The following is a 13,027-nucleotide window of genomic DNA, read 5'->3' as shown; positions in this document are numbered from 1 at the left end:
TTGGACCAGATTTTGCTGTCAAAATAACAGCGAGGCTAATGGCGCTCGTTGATATTGATGCGTAGATTTATACGTTACAACTTCAGGACATCCCAAAGTGCTTTACAGCCAATGAAATACTTTTGAAGTGTAATCACTGCTGTAATGTAGGAAACGCAGCTGCCACTTTGTGCACAGCAAGATCCCACAAACAACAGCGTGATAATGACCAGATAATCTGTTTTTTAGTGATGTTGGTTGAGGGATAAATATTGCTCAGGACACCGGAGAGAACTCCCCGGCTCCTCTTCGAAATAGTGCCATGTGATTTTTACGTTCACCTGAGAGAGCAGACGGGGCCTCGGTTCAACGTCTCATCCGAAAGACAGCACCTCCGACAGTGCGGCACTCCCTCAGCACTGCATGGGGAGTGTCAGCCTAGATTTTGTGCTCAAGTCTCCAGAGTGGGGCTTGAACCCGGGACCTTCTGACTCAGAGGCGAGCGTGCTACCCACTGAGCCACAGCTGACACATACACAAAAGAGCCACCAGCAGACGGATACTGGAACTAGAGATCAATGTACTGGAGCGCTGTAAATGATTTAGAGGGTATCGAAGATCTGAAAAGAAACCTAATGTAACCAGTGACCACAGCTTTTGACAGCTCCACTTCATTACAGCTGCTGATAAAACTGAAAAATAACCTTGTGCCGAGCATCTACTGTAGGCAGGTCTGCAGAGAATTAACATGCAGGTGACTTACTTGCGTGTTCATATTTTTATGCCATCATCTGTACGTTTTTCAAGTTCACCAATAATTTGAAAGGTAATCTACTTGCTTTGTAGGATATCACAATCAATTATTCATCCAAGAATCCAATGCCTCCCCACCCCAATCCTTGCTGAAATACAGGAAGGGTTGTGTCTCGAATACCAGCATCTGTGCTCATAACAACAACTTTCATTTGTATACTGCCTTTAACGCACTAAAACGTCCCAAGGCACTTCACAGGAGTGTTAACGAACAGAATTTGACACCGAGCCACATAAGGAGATATTACAGCAAATGAGAGGTAGGTTTTAAGGAACATCTTAAAGGAGGAGAGGGAGGTAGAGAGGGTTAGGGAGGGAATTCCAGAGCTTAGGGTCCAGGCAGCTGAAGGCACAGCCGCCAATGGTGGAGCGATGAAAATCGGGGATGCTCAAGAGGCCAGAATCGGAGGAGCGCAAAGATCTCGGAGGGTTATAGGGCTGAAGATTACAGAGATAGGGAGGGGTGAGGGATTTGAAAACAAGGTGAGAATTTTAAAAGCAGCAGAGTAGGCCAAAGGGCCCCTCGAGCCTGCTCTGCCATGCAATAAGATCGTGGCTGAACTTCTACATTAACTCCACTTTTCCGCCCTATCCCCATGTAGTAGTGCTGGGATTAGGTACAGAAGGACAAATTGTGAGATTGCCCTTCACTCCACTGATGATCAGGGCTCCACCGAATGACTAAACTGCAAATAGAGCAGCTTTCACATACTTCCTTTTCCCTGCACTCCCATCGCGCTGAAATCAAAATCAATCACATTGGCTCCTCTTCTAACTCAAGCTTTCCCAGAAACGCAACAATGGAACTCCTTGTCCCTCAGTCTTCCTTCCACTCTATAATCTACAGCCTTTTAAAACCAATGTTTGGCATCTAATCACTACTTCCTGATTTAACTTGCCTACTCTCCTACTCAACAACAACTTGCATTTAAAGAGCACCTTTAACATAGTAAAACACCACATAAGGAGATATTAGGACAGAAATAACAATAGTAAATGCTGGAAACACTCCGCAGGCCAGGCAGCATCCGTGGAGAGAGAAACAGAGTTAACGGTTCAGGTCTGGGAGTCTTCATCAGAACTGGAAAAAGCTGGAAATGTAACAGGTATTAAGCAGGTGCAAAGACAGGGGAGGGGGTTGTTTAGGAGGGGAGGAAGGAATTGAAAGAACATGCTGTGAAAATGTTGCAAATGGGAATGGCAAAAATCATACTGCATGAAAAATGGGGGCAGGGATTACACCTCCGTTCAGTCCGTAAGGGTGACCCTGAGTTTCCGGTCGCCTGTCACTTTAATTCTCCACTTCATTCCCACTCTGATCTCTGTGTCCTCGGTCTATTACATTGTTCTAATGAAGCTCAACGTAAGCTCGAGGAACAGCACCTCATCTTTCGATTAGGCACTTTACAGCCTTCCGGGCTCAACATCAAGTTCAACAATTTCAGATAATAATCCCTGCCCCCATCGCTCCACGGATGCTGCCTGGCCTGCTGAGTATTTCCAGCATTTTCTGTTGTTATTTCAGATTTCCAGCATCCGCAGTATTTTGCTATTATAGATATTAGGACAGGCTTGATCAAAGAGATGGGTTTTAAAGAGCATCTTAAAGAAGAAGAGAGAGGCGGAGGTGTTTAGGGAAGGAATAGCAGAGCTTAGGGCCCAGGCAGCTGAAAGCACGACTGCCAATGGTGGAGCGATTAAAATCGGGGATACACAAGAGGCCAGAATCGCAGAGATCTTGGGGGGTTGTAGGGCTGAAGGAGGTTCCATAAGAAATAAGAGCAGGAGTAGGCCAGATGGCCACTCGAGCCTGCTCCGCCATTCAATAAGATCATGGCTGATCATTGACCTCAACGCCACTTTCCCGCCTGATCGCCATATCCCTGGATTCGTCTAGAGTCCAAAAATCTATCTATCTCAGCCTTGAATATCCTCAAAGACTCAGCATTCACAGCCCTCTGGGGCAGAGAATTGCAAAGATTCACAACCCTGAGTGAAGAAATTCCACCTCATCTCAGTCTTAAATGGCCGACCCCTTATCCTGAGACTATGCCCCCTAGTTCTAGACACTCCAGCCAGGGGAAACAACCTTTCAGCATCTACCCTGTCAATCCTCTTCAGAGTCTTGTATGTTTCAATGAGATCACCTCCCATTTTTCTAAACTCCAGAGAGTATAGGCCCATTCTACACAATCTTTCATCATAGGACAGCCCTCTCATCCCAGGAATCAATCTAGTGAACCTTTGTTGCACTGCCTCCAAGGCAAGTATATCCTTCCTTAAATAAGGAGACCAAAACTGTGCACAGTATTCCAGGTGTGGTCGCACCAAGACCCTGTACAATTGTAGCAGAGATGATAGTGAGGGGTGAGGCCATGGAGGGATTTGAAAACAAAGATGAGAATTTTAAAATTGAGGCATTGCCAGACTGGGAGCCAATGTAGGTTAGCGAGCACAGGGGTGATTAGTTGAACAGGACTTGGTGCAAGTTAGGATACGGTCAGCAAAATTTTGGATGAGCTTAAGGTTACGGAGGGTGCAAGGTGGGAGGCCAGCTAGGTGAGCACTGGAATAGTCTTTTCAATGTCCCGCATCATTGACCTTCACTTAGCTTTCTCAATCTTAAATAAAAAAAGATAGGAGTCCATATAGAACATTCCTGTTGGGTATTTTGCTCCTTCTCTGAGCCTTATTCAAGATTGATTTTTGACTACTGAAAAAGGTATCTTCGATTGTACCGAATTCTTTTGAAAGCACCTCCCAAGCCCACGACCTCCGCCACCTAGGACAAGGGTAGCAGGCGCATGGGAACGCCACCACCTCCAGGTGGCCCTCCAAGTCACACACCATCCTGACTTGGAAATATATTGCCGATCCTTCATCATCGCTGGGTCAAAATGCTGGAGCTCCCTCTCCCTCCATAACAGCACTGTGAGAGGACCTTCACCACACGGACTGTAGCGGTTCAAGAAGGCAGCCCAGCAGCACCTTCTCAAGGGCAACTAGCGATGGCCAATAAATGCTGGCCTTGCCAGCGACGCCTATAGCTCAAGAATAAAAAAAATATTTTTTAATTTATTCAAAGTCCCGGATCCCTTTTAGACGGAGGCAAAAGTCATTAGCTAATTAAAATATCCCCTGCCAAATAGATTTACTCTTTACTTAACAGATGGTTAATGCAAGGCCGATTTATGAAACATCAGCCAAGCAGATGCTTAATACGGATCCTGAAGTGTCCCTCACACCTACAATAATTGAATACTCCTAATAACCTTCAAAATTAGGGCAGCTTTTTTATTTGGGAATCTGCTTCTGAAACTTAAATCATAATACAGGAAACTCTTTTTTATCCGGCACCGGCGTGGTGCCGGTTGATCAAAAAGTCTGGATTACTGAGAGGTATACTTACTAAGGTACGAGAGCCCCGTACACGGCCACAGATTCAGGCGTCCCTGTTGCATGGCAACAGGTGCAGGAACCCCGGTTACACGGCCACAGATCCAGGAACCCTGGTTACACGGCCACTAATATGAAGTAAAACTTACCTGAACCTACTTCTGAATTTTGCCGGTTAAGAGAGATTTCCGGTTATTTAGGTGCCGGTAAAAAGAGAGTTTCCTGTATTTCATTTAATTAACAGCAAGTAATTACAGCACAGAGACAGGCCATTCAGCCCAACTGGTCTATGCCGGTGTTTATGCTCCACACGAGCCTCCTCCCACCCCTCTTCATCTCACCCTATCAACATATCCTTCTATTCCTTTCTTCCTCATGTGTTTATCTAGCTTCCCCTTAAAAGCTATTCGCCTCAACTACTCCTTGTGGTAGCGAGTTCCACATTTTCACCATTCTCTGAATAAAGAAGTTTCTCCTGAATTCCCTATTGGATTTATTAGTGAGTATCTTATATTGATGGCCACAATTGGAAACATCTTCTCTACATCTACCCTATCAATTCCCTTCATAATTTTGAAGACTTCCATCAGCCTTCTCTTTTCTAGAGAAAAGAGCCCCAGCCTGTTCAGCCTTTCCACAATGGAATCCTTTTTAACCACAATTCAAACAGGCTAGACTTCAAGATGGGGTTTCCAGTTGGATCTGGAGGAACAACCATGGACTAATTTAGGTACAAACCTGGACTTGCAAAACTCTCCTTGTATCTGGATTAAAAAAAACCCACAGCATGCAAGTTTGTATACATTTGGAGTTGATTACAGAGATCATCATTGTTGGTACCTCAGATCTCTGCGCTCTGCCAATTCTGGCCTCTTGAAGATCCCCGATTTCAACCGCTCCACCAATGGTGGCCATGCCTTCAGCTGCCGAGGCCCGAAGCTCTGGAATTCCCTCCCTAAAACTCGCCGCCTCTCATCTCCTCCTTTAAGACGCTCCTTAAAACCTACATCTTTGACGAAGCTTTTGGTCATCTGCCCTAATTTCTCCTGATGTGGCTCAGTGTCAAATCTTGTTTGATAATCACTCCAGTGAAGTGCCTTGGGATGTTTTTCTACGTTAAAGGCGCTATATAAATGCAAGTTGGTGCTTTACATATACACACACATTTAAAAAAAACATCTAGGGAGGGGGGAGTGAATGATCTTGGATGATATATTGAATAAGAACATAAGAAATAGGAGCAGGAGTAGGCCAATCGGCCCCTCGAGCCTGCTCCGCCATTCAATAAGATCATGGCTCTAATGGTTAGAGGAAAAAACAACACTGGTTAGTTAAATAACTTAAGTCTATGCGCTAATTATTGAAAATATACTTAATCAACCACAAATTATTTCTCGTTAAATTTGCAGCAATTATGAAACAAACATTAATCCTTCAGTGTGATGTAAAATAATAATAAAAATATAATAAGATTAAGTACGAGGGAGAAAAGACTAGCAGGATGTGCAGCTAGGGTGAGATCAAGTATTGTGTGAGGAGGCTCGTGTGGAGCATAAACACCAGCACGGATCAGTTGGTCCGAATGGCCTGTTTCTGTGCTGTAAATTCTATGTAAAAAGTTATCAGATGGTGATGAGATACACTGTCACTCACAATCTCCATTAGCAGCTCATTTCATACAACATGGATTTACAAAAGGTAAATCGTGCTTGACTAATCTACTGGAATTTTTTGAGGATGTAACTGGTAAAATAGATAAGGGAGAACCAGTGGATGTAGTGTATTTGGACTTTCAAAAGGCTTTCGATAAGGTCCCGCATAAGAGATTAGCGTGTAAAGTTAAGGCACATGGGATTGGGGGCAAGGTATTGACTTGGATAGAGAACTGGTTGGCAGACAGAAAGCAAAGAGTTGGAATAAACGGGTCTTTTTCCAAGTGGCAGGCAGTGACTAGTGGGGTACCGCAGGGATCGGTCCTTGGACCCCAGCTATTCACAATATATATTAATGATCTAGACGAGGGAACTAGATGTAATATCTCCAAGTTTGCAGACGACACAAAGCTGGGTGGGCGTGTGTGCTGTGAGGAGGATGCCGAGAAACTCCAGGATGATTTGGACAGGTTGGGTGATTGGGCAGAAGCATGGCAGATGCAATATAACATGGATAAATGCAAGGTTATCCACTTTGGTGTCAAAAACAGGAAGGCAGATTATTATCTGAATGGCAATAGATTGGGAGAAGGGGAAGTGCAACGAGACCTGGGTGTCCTTGTGCACCAGTCGCTGAAGGTAAGCATGCAGGTGCAGCAGGCGGTTAAGAAGGCAAATGGTATGTTGGCCTTCGTAGCAAGAGGGTTCGAGTACAGGAACAAGGATGTCTTGCTGCAGTTGTACAGGGCCTTGGTGAGGCCACATCTTGAGTATTGTGTGCAGTTTTGGTCGCCTTATCTGAGGAAGGATGTTCTTGCCATGGAAGGAGTTCAGCGAAGATTCACCAGGCTGATACCTGGGATGGCAAGAATGATGTATGACGAGAGATTGGGTCGATTGGGCTTATACTCGCTGGAGTTTAGAAGAATGAGAGGGAATCTCATTGAAACTTATAAAATTCTGACAGGCCTGGAGAGACTAGATGCAGGAAGGATGTTCCCGATGGTCGGGGAGTCCAGAACCAGGGGTCACAGTCTAAGGATAAGGGGTAAGCCATTTAGGACAGAGATGAGGAGGAATTTCTTCACCCAGAGAGTGGTGAACCTGTGGAATTCTCTACCACAGAAGGCAGTAGAGGCCAATTCATTAAATATATTCAAGAAGGAGTTGGATATATTTCTTAAGGCTAAAGGGATCAAGGGATATGGGGAGAAAGCAGGGACAGGGTACTGAATTTGGATGATCAGCCATGATCGCATTGAATGGCGGAGCAGGCTCGAGGGGCTGAATGGCCTACTCCTGCTCCTATCTTCTATGTTAACAGCGGCAAGTGAAAGCGAGAGAGCGAGCAACCCATTTGACGAGCAGTATGAAAATAACAGATGCCCTGGAGTGAGTTAAAACCAGTAATCTAATCTCAGCATGCAGATGACAGTTAGAACCAGGCCCAAGATTCGCGTTGGTGGCTTGTCACAGAATCTCTTGATGAGGTTGCTGCCTTGCAATCGTTCCCAACCATCTATTAGTAACTATGTCATCCAACGGATATTTTAAGCTTGCTCATAAGGTTAGTGCCGGTCGGTATCTGCAGCAGCTCAATGAGGTTAGCAGATCTTTCTATTTGCCGGCCTTTTCTGCATAAAAATGAAGATAAAAAATCTTGTCATCCAGTTTTTAAAAAAAGGGGTAATAATGGATATTCACTTTTTAAAAAAAAAAAATAACTTTTGGGACTGTAGCATTTTGTGCAGGGTTTTAAAATAATAATTAGCATCAATGTTCCCGTTAAGCTGCATCTCCCGCGCAGCCGGCTCACCTGCTTTTAAATAGGGAAATATCGTGCATGCGCAGTATTTTAAAGGGGCTGCGTACCCAAAAAAAAATTAAAGGGAACATTGATTTTAACCCCCACACCGGTAAGCGTCAAATTTTCATTTTTACTCGTCTGCCTTGTAATTATTGGGCCGTCTTTTCCGATCGGAGGCTTCCCGCGTGCGGAGGCCTCCGATCTGGAAAAAATCTACGCACTTACCTGAGGGCTCCTGGGGTGCGTATAGTTCCAATGCTGGGCCTCTCGAACTACAAGTGCGCAGAGCCCACGTATCCCAGAGGTGCAAGCGGTTCGCAAGCGTCCCTGGGATCACATGGGCCATGGGGCACCAATCAAAGAAGGGAATCTCCCTTCATACACTTGACAGATAGACCTGTCAAATATATGAATGGAGATCACCCCAAAAACACTTTAAAACATTAAATACATTTTAAAAAAAGCATCACATTTTTAAAATTAGTTGAAATTATAAGAAATTTAATATTTTAAACAAAAATTTAATTTTTTGAAAAAAATAATTCGTTTTTTATGGGGCTAAAAACAAACTTACTTTAAAAAAAGTATTTTTAAATGATAAATGAGTGAACTTTTAAAAAAAAAAAAAAAAAAAGTTTTTCAAATCTTATGCTGGTAAAAGCAAGCCTTACGCTTACTTTTACCAGGCATAAGATTTCTACGGGTTTTCTGCAGGCAGAGGTTCTCCAGAAAGCGGAACTATCCGCCCACAGAGGCCCTTCTCTAGGCCAGGCGTCCGATCTGTCAAGAGCATTCTTGACAGATCGGAAGTACCAGTTTTCAGCGCATGCACTTGGCATGCCTGAAACCCGCAATTCCGATGTCCCTACGGGTGTGTACACACCACGTACACACCTCTAGGGATCGGAATATACGACCCAATGTCTTAAGTCTATCACGTATTCATCTCACCCTCTCAGATTTATAAGTCTGTCCTTCCACCTCCAGATACAATGCCCGCAGGACATGATCAACAGGGATTAATCCATTAAATATATAACTGTAGCCAGTCACTTACCTATAAGCCCTCCCTGGTGTACACTGTACTATAGTGCCATCTCCAGGCTAGCCTCACCCACATTTGCCTGACCTGAATGTGAACTTTCATCCACAGTACTCTTGGCAGTTACAATGGCTCCATATGCTATTGTGTTTTTGAGTCGAAAACAATTGCGAAAATTAAGGTAGTTTTTATATTGAGTCAGGCTTCATTGCATAGAATCCAAAAGGGTCAGCTAACCAGCTCCATGCTAATGTTTTTTGCCTGCCTTTATGGAGATATACTCATACATAGAAAGAAAGGACTTACATTTCTATGGCACCTTCCACGACTTCAGGACGTCCCAAAGCGCTTTACAGCCAGTGAAGTACTTTTTGAAGTGTAGTCACTGTTGTAATGTAGGAAGCGCGGCAGCCAATTTGCGTACAGTGAGATCCCACAAACAGCAATGTGATAATGACCAGATAATCTGTTTTTTTTTGTGATGTTGATTGAGGGATAAATATTGACCAGGACTCTGGGGTAACTCCCCTGCTCTTCTTTGAAGTAGTGGCCATGGAATCTTTTATGCCCACCTGAGGGGGCAGACGGGGCCTCGGTTTAATGTCTCATCTGAAAGACAGCACCTCCGACAGTGCAGCAGTCCCTCAGAACTGCACTAGGAGTGTCAGCTTGGATTTTGTGCTCAAGTCTCTGGAGTGGGACTTGAACCAATGACCTTCTGACTCAGAGGCGAGAGTGCTGCCCGCTGAGCCACGCTGACACATTGGATCACTGAATCATTGCTATTCACTTTAACAGGCACCCTCCAGCAGAAAGATATTGGCCCAGAACTTCGGGTCTCCACGGGTGAGTATGCATGGAGTACTCACCCGTAAGCTCAATGGAAGTGCCGGTTTCGTGCATGCGCAGGAAACCGGCACTTCCGTTCCCCTGAAAGAAGGGGTTCAGAAGTCGAACGCGTGCGCAGGAGAGGCAGCGCGTGCGCATCGAACTTACGTTTTTTTTTTTGCAGGTTTTCCCGGGAAGGTAAGTCTCCAGAAGTTAGACATGTAAAAAGCAGTCGCAAGGCCTGCTTTTTACAAGGTAAGTGGTGAATTAATTAAAATTAAAACATTTTTTCCACAGGTTTATTAGTTTTAAATACTTTAAGGAAAGGTAAGTTTATTTTTAGCCCCGTTAGAAAATGTAATTACTTTTTTCAAAATTTAAATTATTGTTTAAAATAGTTATTTCATGTAATTTATAGTTTATTTTAAAAATGTGATTTAAAAAAAAATGTATTTGAAGATTTAGTGATGTTTTGGGGCTTATAGTATTTATAGGTTTGACAGGTCCTGTCAAACTTCTGAATGAAGCATTCCCTGCTACCATTGGCTCTCCATGGCCCACGTGATCCCAGGGGACGCATCGAACTAACTGCGCCCCTGGGATACGCAAGCACTGCGCGCCGGCAGTTGGAGGAGGCCCAGGATCGCAATTCCACGGGGGCCCACAGCTCAACGGCCGGCGCGCAAGGTAAGTGCAGGTCGGAGGCTTGCACCTGTGGGAAGCCCCCGACCCGAATTTCTGGGCCAATATTTATTTTGCACAGCTATCAGTACATTCAACTGTCTCGCTTTGAACACAAATGTGAGGCTTCAGTAACCTAAAAACACATCAGACTGGATTCTAATTCAAAACTTGCTCTCATTGCACATTGGAGTCCATTCCTTTTATAACCAGGCATTTGAATTCTCTCCAAGATCTGAATGCTGGAACTAACAGCATTGAAATGGCTGTCAAAAACTGAATTGATCACATTTGATTTAAAATCAGTTCAACGTTTTCCTAATAAACATTTTTTACAATGTGAAAATTAATATTGAGTCACACAGCTAATTCAATGACCAACTATAAAACTGCAGTATATACTGAGGGAGCGCTGCACTGTCGGAGGAGCCGACTTTTGAATGAAACGCTAAAACCGAGGCCCTGTTTGCCCTCTCAGGTGGACGTAAAAGATCCCATGGCCACTTCTCTGCTAAGAGCAGGGGACTTCTCCCTGGTGTCCTAGCCAATATTTATCCCTCAAAGGGACATGACTAAAAACAGATTATCTCGTCATTTATCACATTGCTGTTTGTGGGAGCTTGCTGTGCACAAATTGGTTGCCACGTTTCCTACATTACAACAATGATTACACTTCAAAAGTACTTCATTGGCTGTAAAGTGTTTTTGGACGTCCTGAGGTCGTGAAAGGCGCAATAGAAATATTAATTCCTTCCTTAACAATGTAGGCATGAAGTTATTATTGCTTTTACCTACATTCCACTCCCAGTAAGGTCCCACAAACAGCAGTGTGATAATGACCAGATAATCTGTTTTAGTGATGTTGGTTGAGGGATAAATATTGGCCAGGACAGCGGGGAGAACTCCCGTTCTTCAAAATAGTGCCATGGGATCTTTTACGTCTACCTGAGAGAGCAGACGGGGCCTCGGTTTAATGTCTCATCCGAAAGACAGCACCTCCAACAGTGCACCACTCCCTCAGTTTTAACACTGGGAGTGTCAGCTTAGATTTTTACGCTCAAATCTCTGGAGTGTGACTTGAACCCATGACCTTCTGACCCGGAGGTGAGAGGGCTACCCACTGAGCCGTGGCTGACGCTGTGTTTCTGGAGAAAGAGGAGATTGAGAGTTAAGATTTTATGATCAATCAAAAAAAAAGGTGCAGGCTAGTGGAGCAAAGTGATCCTTATTTGTGTTTTTTGAAAAAACTAATTCAGGAGGATAAGAATTTAAGAACAATTAGGAGGAATTCCAATTAAGAAAAAAGATTCTCAAAACGCCAACACCATCTACCAAAATATACAGGCGCTACGTCTTGTTGCACAGTTGGACTTCAACAAAGTACCTCAAGAGTGTTCACAAAGTAAAACCTTTATAGACATTGCAGGTACTTACATCTCCTTCCATGGCCATTTGGTTCTCACATTCTGCTGTTGGACTAATATCTTGTCGCATAACCCAGATGGGTTCTGCTGGTTCGTCGGGAGTGTAAGGTGATCGTATGGTTCTGGTCTTTACCTCTTCGATCGCTTCCTTGATGTCCTTAATGGCTAAAGATATGGCATCCCTTTGTTCTCTGGTGTGCCTCACAGGCTCCCCCAGACCCGTGATAGACACGGACCGCGAGTTCAGTGTGGACGTGGCATCGTCGCTCTCGTGCCCGCTACCAGCGGCGGTGGTGCTGCACTCAGAGTTCTGCTCGGCCTCGGGCATCTCCTCAGAGGCCTGATCGAGGCTTTGAGAGCTCATGCTCTGTTTCACTTCGGCCACGATCTGGTCAATGTCCTCCTCTTGCTCATAGCTGTCCATCCGCGGGTAGGGCGCAAACTCAGCCTCCTTCTCCGGGCTATCTGACTCGTTGTCTGACCGCTCGTCGTAATGGTGCAGCCTGGCCCCCAGAGCCTCCTTGCGGTAGTTCTCCACCTCCTCCCTCTCCTGCTCGTACAGCCGGAGAGTCTCCCGACTGTCCAGCTCAGGCGCCTCGCCAATTTCCTCGTAAACGTGCTCATGGACCGAGTAGTCATCGTATGGCTCAGCGTACTGCTCCTCTTCATTGCGATGGAAGGGCTGGTGGCTGTAAACGTACCCAGAGTAGGTCGAACTCATGACCCCTTCCTGGTCCACGATGTTGAATTGCAAAGTGTTCGGGAGAGTCCGATTCTCGGCAGCTTCCGCGTGCTCAGACTCAGCGTTCTCCGTGTACTCCTCCGCCTCTGGCCGGCAGTGGACGGCGTAGGACCTCTCGTCCTCCTCGTTCTCCTGGAGCCTCTCCCGGGACCCGTAGGGATCACCCTGTGCGCAGATCACGTCGCCTTCCGCCCTGTCCGTGTGGTTGTGGAAGCCGCTCTCTGTGCTGGCCGACCTGGCCAGGGTCCCCTCCTCGTCTCCTGGCCGCGCCCACGCTCCCCGCTTGCCACCTCCGCGGCGCCCAGCGTCCTCCTCCTCCAAGTGTTGGAGGTCAGCCTCCACCGCCTCGTTCACCTCACCGCTCCCGGGCTCCTCATCTGTCTCCACCACTTCCTCTGGCTTGTTCATGTTGGAATCCCAAAGTACAGTCTGCCTACACGAACAGCATCCCCTCGGATGTAGCTGGAACACACACAAGGCCAAAAAAAAGTAAGAAAATAAACATTATGTAGGTGAAAGGAAAATAGACAGCATGAGTATAGCTCTTTCAAAGAGCAGGCACAATGGGCCGAATGGCCTCCTTTTTTTTCATTCATTCACGGGATGAGGGCGTTGCTGGCAAGGCCAGCATTTATTGCCCATCCCTAATTGCCCTCGAGAAGG

At 45.5% G+C, this 13,027-nt stretch overlaps 1 protein-coding gene across 2 annotated transcripts in view; it reads right to left on the bottom strand.

The window, feature by feature from the left end:
- Positions 1-12,823, bottom strand: part of LOC147124729 (amyloid-beta A4 precursor protein-binding family A member 1-like) — a 127,424-nt gene extending 114,601 nt beyond the window's left edge. For both annotated transcript variants that reach the window (XM_085992277.1, XM_085992284.1), the window contains exon 1: positions 11,633-12,823. In XM_085992277.1, the coding sequence (XP_085848403.1) occupies positions 11,633-12,772 (1,140 nt within the window). In that variant the 5' untranslated portion in view covers positions 12,773-12,823. The remainder of the gene's footprint in view (positions 1-11,632) is intronic.
- Positions 12,824-13,027: the final 204 nt, after the last annotated feature.

The sequence above is a fragment of the Somniosus microcephalus genome, chromosome 1 (assembly GCF_052327205.1).
Source record: "Somniosus microcephalus isolate GS21.2 chromosome 1, FLI_Smic_1.0, whole genome shotgun sequence".
Lineage (NCBI taxonomy): Eukaryota > Metazoa > Chordata > Chondrichthyes > Squaliformes > Somniosidae > Somniosus > Somniosus microcephalus.
This window is presented reverse-complemented; position numbering and strand designations above follow the sequence as displayed.